At 40.2% G+C, this 12923-nt stretch overlaps 1 protein-coding gene across 3 annotated transcripts in view; it reads right to left on the bottom strand.

Annotated features, from left to right (window-relative positions):
- The window catches only part of CCDC191 (coiled-coil domain containing 191), a 94641-nt gene that overhangs the window by 16179 nt on the left and 65539 nt on the right, over positions 1-12923 (bottom strand). For all 3 annotated transcript variants that reach the window (XM_032299016.1, XM_032299017.1, XM_032299018.1), the window contains exon 16: positions 12337-12482. In XM_032299016.1, the coding sequence (XP_032154907.1) occupies positions 12337-12482 (146 nt within the window). The remainder of the gene's footprint in view (positions 1-12336; positions 12483-12923) is intronic.

Raw genomic sequence — 12923 nt, 5'->3', positions numbered from 1 at the left:
TGGGGCAAAAACTGGCCTGGCTCCCAGTTTCAGTCCCCTTTTTTTCAGTTGAATGGGTGACTGTGTCTCCCAGGTGTTCCAGTTGCCAGTTTAAAAGGCGCCCGATTTGTGTGAGATTTTGTGTGGAAACCCTGTGTGCCGGCTGTCCTGGAGTGCTTTTTTGCCTGGGAATCTCCTGGCCTGGCTCCCTATTTCAGTCTCCTTTTTATCAGTTGAATGGTGACTCTGTCTCCCAGGTGCTCCAGTCGCTTGTTGAAAAGGCACCCACATTTGTGTGAGATTTTGTGTGGAGACCCACTGTGCCGGCTGAAACAGCTGCGCTGGAGACTTGTGGCTCTTTTTTACCTGGGAATCTCCTGGCCTGGCTCCCTATTTCAGTCCCCTTTTTATAGTTGAATTGGTGACTCTGTCTCCCAGATGCTCCAGTTGCCAGCTGAAATGGCACCCGGACGCATGAGTTTTTTGAGTGGAGAGTCGCCCCACTGGCTGAAACAGCCACGCTAGGGACCCATGGCACTCCTCTGCCCGGGGAGTCCCTGGTCTGTGGGCAATAAAAATTCTTCTGGAAATGCAGCAACCACTCATCCTCTGTGCACTTGCTGAGAGCTGCAATCCAGAGCTGCTCCTACTCGACCATCTTGGATCCCCTCTGGCTTTCTTTCTCTTTCTCAGCCAGTATATACAGGCTGAGAGACTCATTTGGGGCTTTTGCACAAACTGTCCCATGTGATAGCAGTAATAATGTGGATATGGGGAGATGTCATCCATCCCAACTGATAGCAGTAATAACTTGGGTGTGGGGAGATGTTATTATTTCCATTTTCAGGCAAGGAAACAAGCAACAAGCAGGTAGGTGAATTGCCCAAAGTATAAAAATAACAAATCATCGCTCCTTCAATTCCAAATTAAGTTTTTTACTCTAAAACATTCTGTTCTTGCTGTATCAATTTCCTCCCAATTTTTCTAATTTCCTTTCTTGCCTTCTTCCCCTCCGAACCAGAGTCTGTCTTTCATTAGGCTGGAGTGCAGTAGTAGGATCTCAGCTCACTGTGACCTCCACCTTCTGGGTTCAAAGGATTCTCATGCCTCAGCTTCTCAAGTAGCTGAGATTAAAGGTGTGTACCACCATGCTCAGCTAATTTTTGTATTTTTAGTAGAGATGTGGTTTCTTACCATGTTGCCCAGGCTGGTCTCAAACTCTGGCCTCAAAACAATCTGCCCACCTCAGCCTCCCAAAGTGCTGGGATTACAGGCATCAGCCATCGCACCCAGCCTCATTTCTAAACTATAAAATAGTAAGACAGTCATCCTATTTGGGATTTGAAGTTATGAAATCAATGGAGGAATCCATGCAATCAACAAGAAATAAATTCTCAGCCTGTGTCTACTTGATATTAAAGCACTGCTGTAATTTCAACGCTTCCTTCGTTGCTTTTTGTTCACCATGTTCTGGCCCCACTGGCCTTCTATAATGTTCCTCAGACAAAGCTCACTTTTGCTTCAGAGCTTTCAGGTAACCTGATCTCATCATTTAGCTCTCTGCTTAATGTCACCGCCCTAACCACCCTAATTGCAATATCACTGTCTATCCATTACACTGCCCTACTTCACAGCACTTAAGACTCTCTTAAAGTGTATAATTTACTGTTTAAATGTTATTGCCTGTCTTTCCTAACAGAATGGAAGCACCATGTCTTGCTCATTACTGTGTTCTCAGTATATGATAGTGCTTAGTACATAGGTAACACAGTAAGTATTTGGTAAATGTATGAATAGATGAATTTTATTGCAGGAATGACATTAATATTTAAGGTCACTGGTCTTTAAAAGGGGTTTTAACATTTCAAAGTTCATATTCAATTTTGTATGAACAAAAGAATACTGTATAGAAAAGCTATGGATAAAAGGAAGGAAAGACATCTACTGGTCTTAGGCCTGACCTTTAAGCTGCAGTAACATTAAGAAAGATGATGATTCTCAATAAGAACATGACTTTTAACCTTACATATCTGTATCACTTCTAGATAATTTTATAAATTTTATAAATCTAGCTAAGCTGGATCTGTATTTATAATATGTTTGATATTGCCTTGTTACTGTAGTTCTTAACCACAGTACCAACATGAAGTAGGTAGTAATGAAAGTCACAGACCTACACCCCAGAAAATGAGCATATGCATATAGCATACAACTTTACACAAAATGCCAATGAGTTCATGGGCCCCAGGTTAAAAACCCTTACCTTGTTGACTTAAATCATACTTATTGTACAATATACCCACATGTAATTATCAAGACATATTTGCCAAGCATAAAAAAATACCTAGTAACATGGCCCCTTGTGCTCATAATTTAGTAGAAAACATAACAGATTAGAAAGAAGTTGAGAGAGAGAGAAACATTTACTAGAGCCAAGATAAACCAGGGCTTAAAGCACCATCTAGTGCCAAAAAGGAGGCAGCTACATAGGAGGAAAAAAAAAAGAAATTAAACAAGTAAATTACAATCTCTGATCAAACATACCCAGTGAAAACCAAACAAGTCAGACAGATAAGACTGAAATAATCCTTCAGCGCAAAGGCATAGACAGACATCCACAAGAAACAACAGTGAGTTGGCCAGGCATGGTGGCTCACGCCTGTAATCCCAACACTTTGGTAAGCCAAAATGGGAGAATCATCTGAGGTCAGGAATTTGAGACCAGCCTGGCCAACATGGTTAAACCCCATGTCTACTAAAAATACAAAAATTAGTTGGGCGTGGTGGTGTGCATCTGTAGTCCTAGCTACTCAGAAGGCTGAGGCAGGAGAATGGCTTGAACCTGGGAGGCGGAGGTTGCAGTGAGCTGAGATCATGCCACTGCACTCCAGCCTGAGTGACAGAGCAAGACTCTTATCTGTTGAACCTGGGAGGCGGATATTGCAGTGAGCTGAGATTGTGCCACTGCACTCTATCCTAGGCGACTGAGCAAGTCTCCATCTCAAAAACAAAACAAAACAAAACAGTGAACGGGGGAACCATGACCTTCCCAAATAGACAAAGCGCAAGGAACCAATGACTAACCCTAATGAGAAGGCAATATGTAAACTCTCTAACCAGCATTCAAAATAGCACTTTTAAGGAAACTCAGTGATCTCCAAGATAACAAAAGTCATTTAGAAATTTTTCAGATAAATTTAATAATGATTTTAAAAGTCAAACAAAGCTTGAAACTGAGAAATACGTTTGCTGAACCAAAAAATCATTAGATGTTTTCAACAGTCAAATGGATCAAGCAGTGGAAAGAATCAGTGAGCCCAAAGACAAGCTACTTAAAAATAACGCTATCAGAAAAGAAAGAATGAAAAGGAATGAAGATAGCCTACAAGAGACAGAATATTACCTCAGAAGACTGTATCTAAAATTATTGGTGTTAAACAGGGAGTTGAATGAGAGCAAGGGGTAGAAAGCTTATGGAAAGAAATAAAAATAGGAAACTTTCCAAAACTTGAGAAAGAAATATCCAGGTAGAGGAAGGTCAGAGAACACCAAACAGATTTGACCCAAACTCAAACATCAAGGACAAAGAGGATCCTAAAAGCAGTAGGAGAAAAGAGGCAAATAACATATAAAGAAGCTCCAACTCATCTGGCAACAGACTTCTCAGCAGAATCTGTACAGGCCAGGAGAGAGTAGGATGAAATTTTCAAGGTGCTGCAAGAATAAAGAAGAAAAACCTGCCATCCAAGAATACGGTATCCAGCAAAACCATCTTTCAAATGTGAAGGAGAGAAAGTTTTTCTCAGAAAAACAAATGCTGAGAAAATTCACCACCACCAGACCCATCTTACAAGAAATGATAAAGGGAGTTAGTTCTTCAGTCTGAAAGAAAAAAAAAAAAAAACACTAATACAAAAAGAAAACAGTTGACAGTAGAAAACCTACTGGTAAAATTAAGTACATGGACAAACCCAGGATACTCTGATACTGTAATTGTGGTATGCTATCAACTCATAACTCTAGTATGAAGCCGAAAAGACAAATCTATCAAAAACAGTAATAGCTACAGCAACCTGCTAAGAGACAGGCAATATAAAACATGTAAACTAAGACAACAAAATGTCAAAATATTGGGGGATAAAGTATAGAGGTGGTTTTTTTTTTTTTTTTTTTTTTTTGAGAGTTTCACTCTGTCTCCAGGCCAGAGTGCAGTGGCAAGATCTTGGCTCACGGCAACCTCCACCTCTCGGGTTCAAGCGATTCTCCTGCCTCAGCCTCCCAAGTAGCTGGGACTACAGGTGTGCACCACCACACCCAGCTAATTTTTGTATTTTTAGTAGAGATAGAGTTTCACCATGTTGGCCAGGATGGTCTTGATCAGTTGACCTCATGATCTACCTACCTCAGCCTCCCAAAGTGCTGGGATTACAGGCGTGAGCCACCATGCCTGGCCTCCTTTTTTCTGTTTCAATTTTTTGTGATCTAAGATAAGTTGTCATCTCTTTAAAATCACTTGTTAAATCTTTAAGATCTTTTGTAAGCCTCATAATAACTACAATGCAAAAACCTATAACACACTAAAAAGAAAAAGCAAATTAAAATATAATACCAGAGGAGACTCTCCAAGATGGCCGAATAGACACAACTCCAGCGCACAATACCCAGCGAGAGAGACACAGAAATCCAGAGATCTCCTAGCTCCAACCAAGGTACCAGATGCATTTCAACGGGTCTGGTCCGACAGTGAGCAAAGCCCACACAGGGCAAACTGAGGCAGGGAGGGGTGCCGCTTCACCCAGAAAGTGCATCTTGGTGGTGAGTTGGAGGCTCCCCCTCTGATACTCCGGTCCAGATACAGTGCTTACACCAAAGCCTCAGCAATACACAGAACAGCTGATCTTTGCCAGTCAAGCGCCGGGAATTATAAGCACAGAGTTGAATAATAATCCAGGACAGTGTCCTGGATTGGCGCACAGACCTAAACAGATGCATAAGCCCAAAAGCTGGCTGTGAGAGCCTGCAGACCGAGCTATCGCCCCCTCCCCAAGTCTGGAGAGAGGGAGCTGTAAGCGGGAGGATGGATGGATGGAACAGCTAGGCGAGCCTCTACCCCATGACCAGAGAGAGGAAGCTAAAACAGGGAGACAGCCAGGTGCAGCTGGGCAGGTCCCTACCCTCCCCCACAAACCCCAAAGGACTGAAGCTCTGACTTTAGCTGGTTGTGCAGCCAATGCCACAGTCTGAGCTGAACCCTGAATGATCCAGCCCAGCGGAGGAAGGGCACAACCCACCAGTAGAGGGGTGGGACTGGGCTACATGTTTTAACAAAAAGCACAGGAAACCTATCTAGCAATGGGAAGGCATTCTTAACCACCCAGCAGTGCCACCAGGTCAGAGGAAGAGGCGGGCCTAAACCCCCAGTGTAAACAAAAAAGACACAGGGAGCTTCCCTAGTAACCTGCAGGGGTCCCTAGAAACCCAGTAGCGCCTCAACAGGCAGACAAGTGACCTCATCAAGCAGCTCCCTGAGACCACAGCCAGGTAAATCCACAAAGATGGGGAAAAAAAAACAGTGCAAAAAAGATGAAACCGTCAAAGACCAGAACACCTCTGCTCCTTCAAGGGATCACAACTCTTCAACAACACGGGAAGACAACATGACCGAGAAGGAGTGTGATGAATTGACAGAAACAGGCTTCAGAAGGTGGATAATAAACTTTTCTGAGCTAAAGGAACACGTTCTAACTCAATGCAAACAAACCAGAAACCTTGAAAAAAGGTTAGACAAAATGCTAACTAGAATAACCAGCTTAGAGAAGAACATAAACAACTTGATGGAGTTGAAAAACATAGCACAAGAACTACATGAAGCAAACACAAGTTTTAATAGCCCAATCGATCAGGCAGAAGAAAGGATATCAGAGATTGAAGATCAACTCAATGAAATAAAGAGAGAAGGCAAGACAAGAGAAAAGAGTAAAAAGAAATGAACAAGGCCTCCAAGAAATATGGGATTATGTGAAAAGACCTAATCTATTCTTGATTGGTGTACCTTAATATGATGGGGAGAATGAATCCAAGCTGGAAAATACGCTCCAGGATATTATCCAGGAGGACTTCCCAAGCCTACCAAGGTGGTCCAACATTCAAATCCAGGAAGTACAGAGAACTCCACAAAGATATTCCTCAAGAAGAGTAACCCCAAGGCACATAATCGTCAGATTCACCAGGGTTGAAATGAAGGAAAAAATGCTAAGGGCAGCCAGAGAGAAAGGTCAGGTCACCCAGAGAGGGAAGCCAGTCAGACTCACAGCGCATCTCTCGGCAGAAACCCTACAAGCCAGAAGAGAGTGGGGGCCAATATTCAACATCCTTAAAGAAAAGAACTTTCAACCCAGAATCTCATATCCAGCCAAACTAAGTTTTGTAAGTGAAGGAGAAATAAAATTCTTTATGGACAAGCAATTACTGAGAGATTTCGTCACCACCAGACCTGCCCTACAAGAGCTCCTGAAAGAAACACAAGGCATGGAAAGGAAGAAGTACCAGTCACTGCAAAAGCAAACCAGTTGGCAAAGACCAAAAATGCAATGAAGAAAATGAGTGAACTAATGGGAAAGAAAACCAGCCAGTAACAAAATGGCAGGATCAAATTCACACATAACAACATTAACATTGAATGTAAACGATCTAAACGTCCCAATCAAAGACACAGGCTGGCAAACTGGATAAAAAGTCAAGACCCATCAGTGTGCTGTATTCAGGAAACCCATCTCACATACAGAGACACACATAGACTCAAAGGGATGGGAGATGATTTACCAAGCAAATGGAGAAAGAAAAAAAGCAGGGGTTGCAATCCTAATCTCTGATGAAATGGACTTCAAACCAACAAAGATCAAAAGAAACAAAGAAGGACACTACATAATGGTAAAAGGATCATTCCAACAAGAAGAGATAACTATCCTAAATATATATGCACTCAACATGGGAGCACCCAGCTACATAAAGCAACTTCTTAATGACCTAAAACAAGATTTAGACTCCCACACAATAATAGTAGGAGACTTCAACACTCCACTGTCAATATAAGACAGATCAATGAGACAGAAAATTAACGAGGACATCCAGGACTTGAATGCAGAGCTGGACCAAGCAGACCTAATAGACATACACAGAATGCTCTACCCCAAATCCACAGAATATACATTTCTCAGCACCACATCACACCTACTCTAAAATTGACCACATAATTGGAAGTAAATCACTCCTCAACAAATGCAAAACAATGGAAATCATACCAAACAGTCTATCTGATCACAGAGCGATCAGACTGGAACTCAGGATCAAGAAACACACTCAAACCCACACAGCTACTTGGAAACTGAACAACTTGCTTCTGAGTGTCGACCGGATAAACAATGAAATGAAGGCAGAAATAAAGATGTTCTTCAAAACCAACCAGAATGAAGACACAACTTACCAGAATCTCTGAGACACCTTTAAAGCAGTGTTGAGAGGGAAATTTATAGCAATAAATGCCCACATGAGAAGCAAGGAAAGATCTAAAATTGACACCCTATCGTCAAAATTGAAAGAGCTAGAGGAGCAAGATAAAAAAAAATCAAAACCTAGCAGAAGACAAGAAATAACTAAGATCAGAGCAGAACTAAAGGAGATAGAGACACAAAACACCCTTCAAAAAAATCAATAAATCCAGGAGTTGGTTTTTCGAAAAGATCAACAAAATAGACAACTAGCCAGATTAATAAAAAAGATAAGAGAGAATAATGAAATAGATGCAATAAAAAACTATAAAGGGGATATCACCACAGATTGCACAGAAATACAAACCATCATCAGATTATTACAAACAACTCTAGGCACATAAACTAGTAAACCTCGAAGAAATGGATAAATTCCTGGACACTTGCATCCTCCCAAGCCTAAACCAGGAAGAAGTCAAAACCCTGAATAGACCAATAACAAGGTCTGAAGCTGAGGCAGCAATTAATAGCCTTCCACCCAAAAAAAGCCCAGGTCCAGATGGGTTCACAGCCAAATTCTACCAGACATACAAAGAGGAGCTGGTACCATTCCTTCTGAAACTATTCCAAACAATCCAAAAAGAGGGAATCCTTCCCAAATCATTTTACGAGACCAATATCATCCTGATACCAAAACCCAGCAGAGACTCAACAAGAAAAGAAAACTTCAGGCCAATATCCGTGATGAACATAGATGCAAAAATCATCAATAAAATACAAACCGATTGCAACAGCACATCAAAAAGCTTATCCACTATGATCAAGTAGGCTTCATCCCAGGGATGCAAGGCCAGTTCAACATATGCAAGTCTATAAATATAATTCACCACATAAACAGAACCAAAGACAAAAACCACATGATTACCTCAATAGATGCAGAGAAGGCCTTTGACAAAAATTCAACAGCCCTTTACACTAAAAACTCTCAATAAACTAGGTATTGATAGAACATATTTCAAAATAATAAAAGCTATTTACGACAAACCAACAGACAATATTATACTGAATGGGCAAAAACTGGAAGCATTCCCTTTGAAATCTGGCACTAGACAAGGATGCCATCTCTAACCCACTCCTATTCAATATAGTATTGGAAGTTCTAGCCACAGCAATCAGGCAAGAAAAAGAAATAAAGGGTCTTCAATTAGGAAAGGAGGAAGTCAAATTGTCTCTATTTGCTGATGACATGATTGTATATCTAGAAGACCCCATCGTCTCAGCCCCAAATCTCCTGAAACTAATTAAGTAACTTTGGCAAAGTCTCAGGATACAAAATCAATGTGCAAAAATCACAAACATTCCTATACACCAATAACAGACTTAAAGAGAGCCAAATGAAGAACGAACTGCCATTCACAATTGCTACATAGAGAATAAAATACCTAGGAATACAACTAACAAAGAGTGTAAAGGACCTCTTCAAGGAGAACTACAAACCACTGCTCAATGAAATAAAAGAGTACACAAACGGATGGAGAAATATTCCATGTTCACGGTTAGGAAGAATCAATATCGTGAAAATGGCCATACTGTCCAAAGTAATCTATAGATTCAACACTATCCCCATCAAGCTACCAATGACCTTCTTCACAGAACTGGAAAAAACCACATTAAACTTCATATGGAACCAAAAGAGAGCCCACATAGCCAAGTCAATTCTAAGCAAAAAGAACAAAGCTGGAAGCATCACACTACCTGACTTCAAACTATACTACAAGGCTAAAGTAATCAAAACAGCATGATATTGGTACCAAAACAGAGATATAGACCAATGGAACAGAACAGAGGCCTCAAAGGCAACTCCACACATCTACAACTATCTGATCTTTGACAAACCTCACAAAAACAAGCAATGGGGAAAGGATTCCCTGTTTAATAAATGGTGTTGGGAAAACTGGCTAGCCACGTGCAGAAAGCAGAAACTGGACCCCTTCCTGACACCTTACACTAAAATTAACTCCAGATGGATTAACGACTTAAATGTAAGACCTAACACCATAAAAACCCTAGAAGAAAATCTAGGCAAAACCATTCAGGACATAGGTGTAGGTAAGGATTTCATGACTAAAACACCAAAAGCATGGGCAACAAAAGCCAAAATAGACAACTGGGACGTAATTAAACTTCAGAGCTTCTGCATGGCAAAAGAAACAATCATCAGAGTGAATGGGCAACCAACAGAATGGGAAAAAATTTTTGCAATCTACCCATCTGACAAAGAACTAAAACAGATTTGCAAGAAAAAAACAAGCCCATTCAAAAATGGGTGAAGGATATGAACAGACTCGTTACAAAAGGAGACATACATGAGGCCAACAAACATGAGAAAATGCTCATCATCACTGGTCATTAGGGAGATGCAAATCAAAACTACACTGAAATACCATGTTACGCCAGTTAGAATGGCACTCATTAAAAAATCTGGAGACAACAGATGCTGGAGAGGATGTGGAGAAATAGGAACACTTTTACACTGTTGGTGGGAGTGTAAATTAGTTCAACCATTATGGAAGACAGTGTGGCGATTCCTCAAGGACCTAGAAGTAGAAATTCCATTTGACTCAGCAATCCCATTACTGGGTATATATCCAAAGGATTATAAATTGTTCTATTATAAGGACACATGCACACTAATGTTCATTGTGGCACTGTTTCCAATAGCAAAGACTTGGAACCAACCAGAATGCCCATCGATGACAGACTGGACAGGGAAAATGTGGCACATATACACCATGTGATACTACGCAGCCATAAAAAACAATGAGTTCGTGTCCTTTGTAGGGACATGGATGAACCTGGAAACCATCTTTCTCAGCAAACTGACACAAGAACAGAAAAACACTGCATGTTCTCACTCATAGGCGGGTGTCAAAGAATCAGAACACATGGACGCAGGGCGGGAAGCATCACACACTGGGGTTTGTTGGGGGGAACAGGGGAGGGACAGCAGTGGGTGGAGAGCTGGGGAGGGATAACATGGGGAGAAATGTCAGATAATAGGTAATGGGAAGGAAGGCAGCAAACCACATTGCCATGTATGTACCTATGCAACAATCTTGCATGTCCTTCACATGTACCCCCAAACCTATAATGCAATAAAATATATATTAAAAAATAATAATCCACAGGACAACCCAAAAGAAATAAAATAGTAAAATGTTCTTTAAAAAAAAAAAAAAAAAAAAAAAAGAGAAAGCAAAGGTAGGCAAAAAGGATGCTTAATGATAATATATTCACAATGACACTAAACTAAAAAGTTTGTTATTATTTTGGGTGAAGCAGAGCATTGAGTTACTACAGTACCCTGTTTAGTCATCACAGCAATCGATAAGACAGTTTCTGTTGCTATCCCCATTTTATAAAAGGAACAGGGAGGCTTTCAAAGGGTATTTGTTCAGGGTCACATAGATAAGAGTCCTAAACTTCAAACCCTAAGCTCAATCATTTATTCAAAGGGTAATCCTCTGAATACCCTCACTTATTGCTTATTTGTTTTAATTAAGAGAAAACTATAATCAACTTGTTTATCTGTTTTCCCACTCCACTGATTTCCAGTATCTGTAAATTAAACAAGGACAAAGAGGTTTTGGTGGAGATGGGCAGCCTCATGGCAGTAAGATAAAAACTTATTACAAGGAACAGAGATATACACCTTTGCACAAAAACACAAATATAAAGAAAACAGCACCAGCCAACATGGTGAAACACTGTTTCTACTAAAAATACAAAAATTAACTGTGTGTGGTGGTGCATGCCTGTAATCCCAGCTACTCAGGAGGCTGAGGCATGAGAAATGCTTGAACCCAGGAGAAAGAAGTTGTAGTGAACCAAGATCACACCACTGTACTCCAGCTGGGTGACACAGCAAGACTGAGAAAAGGGGCACTTTTCCATACCCACACAAGAGTCTTCATACCTCAAAAAAACTGGAGGCATCACTGAACACTAACTAATGCTCATAAAGAATTACACCAAATCACTGCTTTTAAAGGAAGTGCATAATGAAATTAAGAACATTCTGTCCAAATGCTTAAAATTAGCAAACAAATATAAAATTTTTTAGTTATTGAGAAATGCTGACTGTATGATATAAAACTTATTTATTCAGAATACCTTATTTCTCAAAGACAACTGGATTAAATAAAACATAACTGCATTTTAAACATTAATATGGCATATAGTATGATTCCATATATATAAAGTTCCAAACTAGGAAAAACTAAACTATAGCATGCAAGGCTGCATACTTAGGAGGAAAGTAAAAAGAAATGTTCATTGTAAATATCAGGAGAGTAGTTTAGGGGAGACTTGGGAAGGAGCCTGTGTGACAGCAATGTTCAACTTTTTGACCTCAGTGGTGGCTGCAAAAGGTGTCTACTTTAAAGTCATTCATTAAGCTGTATTTGTATGATTTAAGCACTTTTCTATATTTGTATTATATTCCACAATGAATATTTAAAGAGAAATTGAACTTAAAAAATAAAACTATATGAGTAACAAAGAGTACAGTATTTTTGCTTAGGTGTGTTTTATGTAGTTCACATCGTTTTATTCTCTTGCCAATTTCTGTAAAGTAGAAAGGGCAGGTCTCCTCTTCCTCCCCCTTCTCATTTTAAAGATGGGGATCCTGGAGTCCCAGGGGGTTTACTACCTTGCTGGTCAGTTGGGACTCCCAACCCTGTCTGGTATTTCCAAGTACCCCGTTCTGCTAGCCCCCAGCTCATATTTGCAGACACATTATAGGAGCAGAATATATTGCTGAGCAATTGTGAAGTCAGAGAGTGAATTTTCCCGAAGATGAAAACCTCACCTGTCACTGTGCTCTGCTGCAATCTCATGCTTGCCCTGAGAATCGATCGTCACCTCCCTGACCATGTTAAACCAGGCCCTGAAAATCTTCTTCTGAAGAAAATGTACATAAAATTTTCTTACTTCTTCCTGCAGATCAGTCAGGTACTGCGGATGAAGACAGAAATAAAAGTGAGACAAAAAATACCAGCTGACAAAGAATTAGAGCAAATAAACAGCACAAAAGACACCGAATTGAAACAGAAATGAAACAAAGGACACTAGAGACATAAAAAGGGTAACCTGGCAGCCAAGATAATATCCTCTATAATGTATTCTAAAAATGGTAATAGAACACAGGAGTAAAAACAGTTATAAGACTGAAGGGGTAAGTTTCTAAATCACTTGTGCACTGTGAGACAAGAAGTATAAAAACAAAAGCTCATGGAATGATAACTTACAGTTTATACACACTTTGTGAAACAAACACATGCTTAGGAATTTATACTAATAAAAATTGATTTGCCATTTTCACATTTATTTCAAAGCGGTGAATGGGGTTGACTACTCTTTTGTTCTTGAAAAAACATGATGACCAGTCTATCATTG

This window comes from Sapajus apella, unplaced genomic scaffold (genome assembly GCF_009761245.1).
Source record: "Sapajus apella isolate SASKATOON/1434 unplaced genomic scaffold, GSC_monkey_1.0 scaffold40, whole genome shotgun sequence".
Taxonomy (NCBI): domain Eukaryota; kingdom Metazoa; phylum Chordata; class Mammalia; order Primates; family Cebidae; genus Sapajus; species Sapajus apella.
This window is presented reverse-complemented; position numbering and strand designations above follow the sequence as displayed.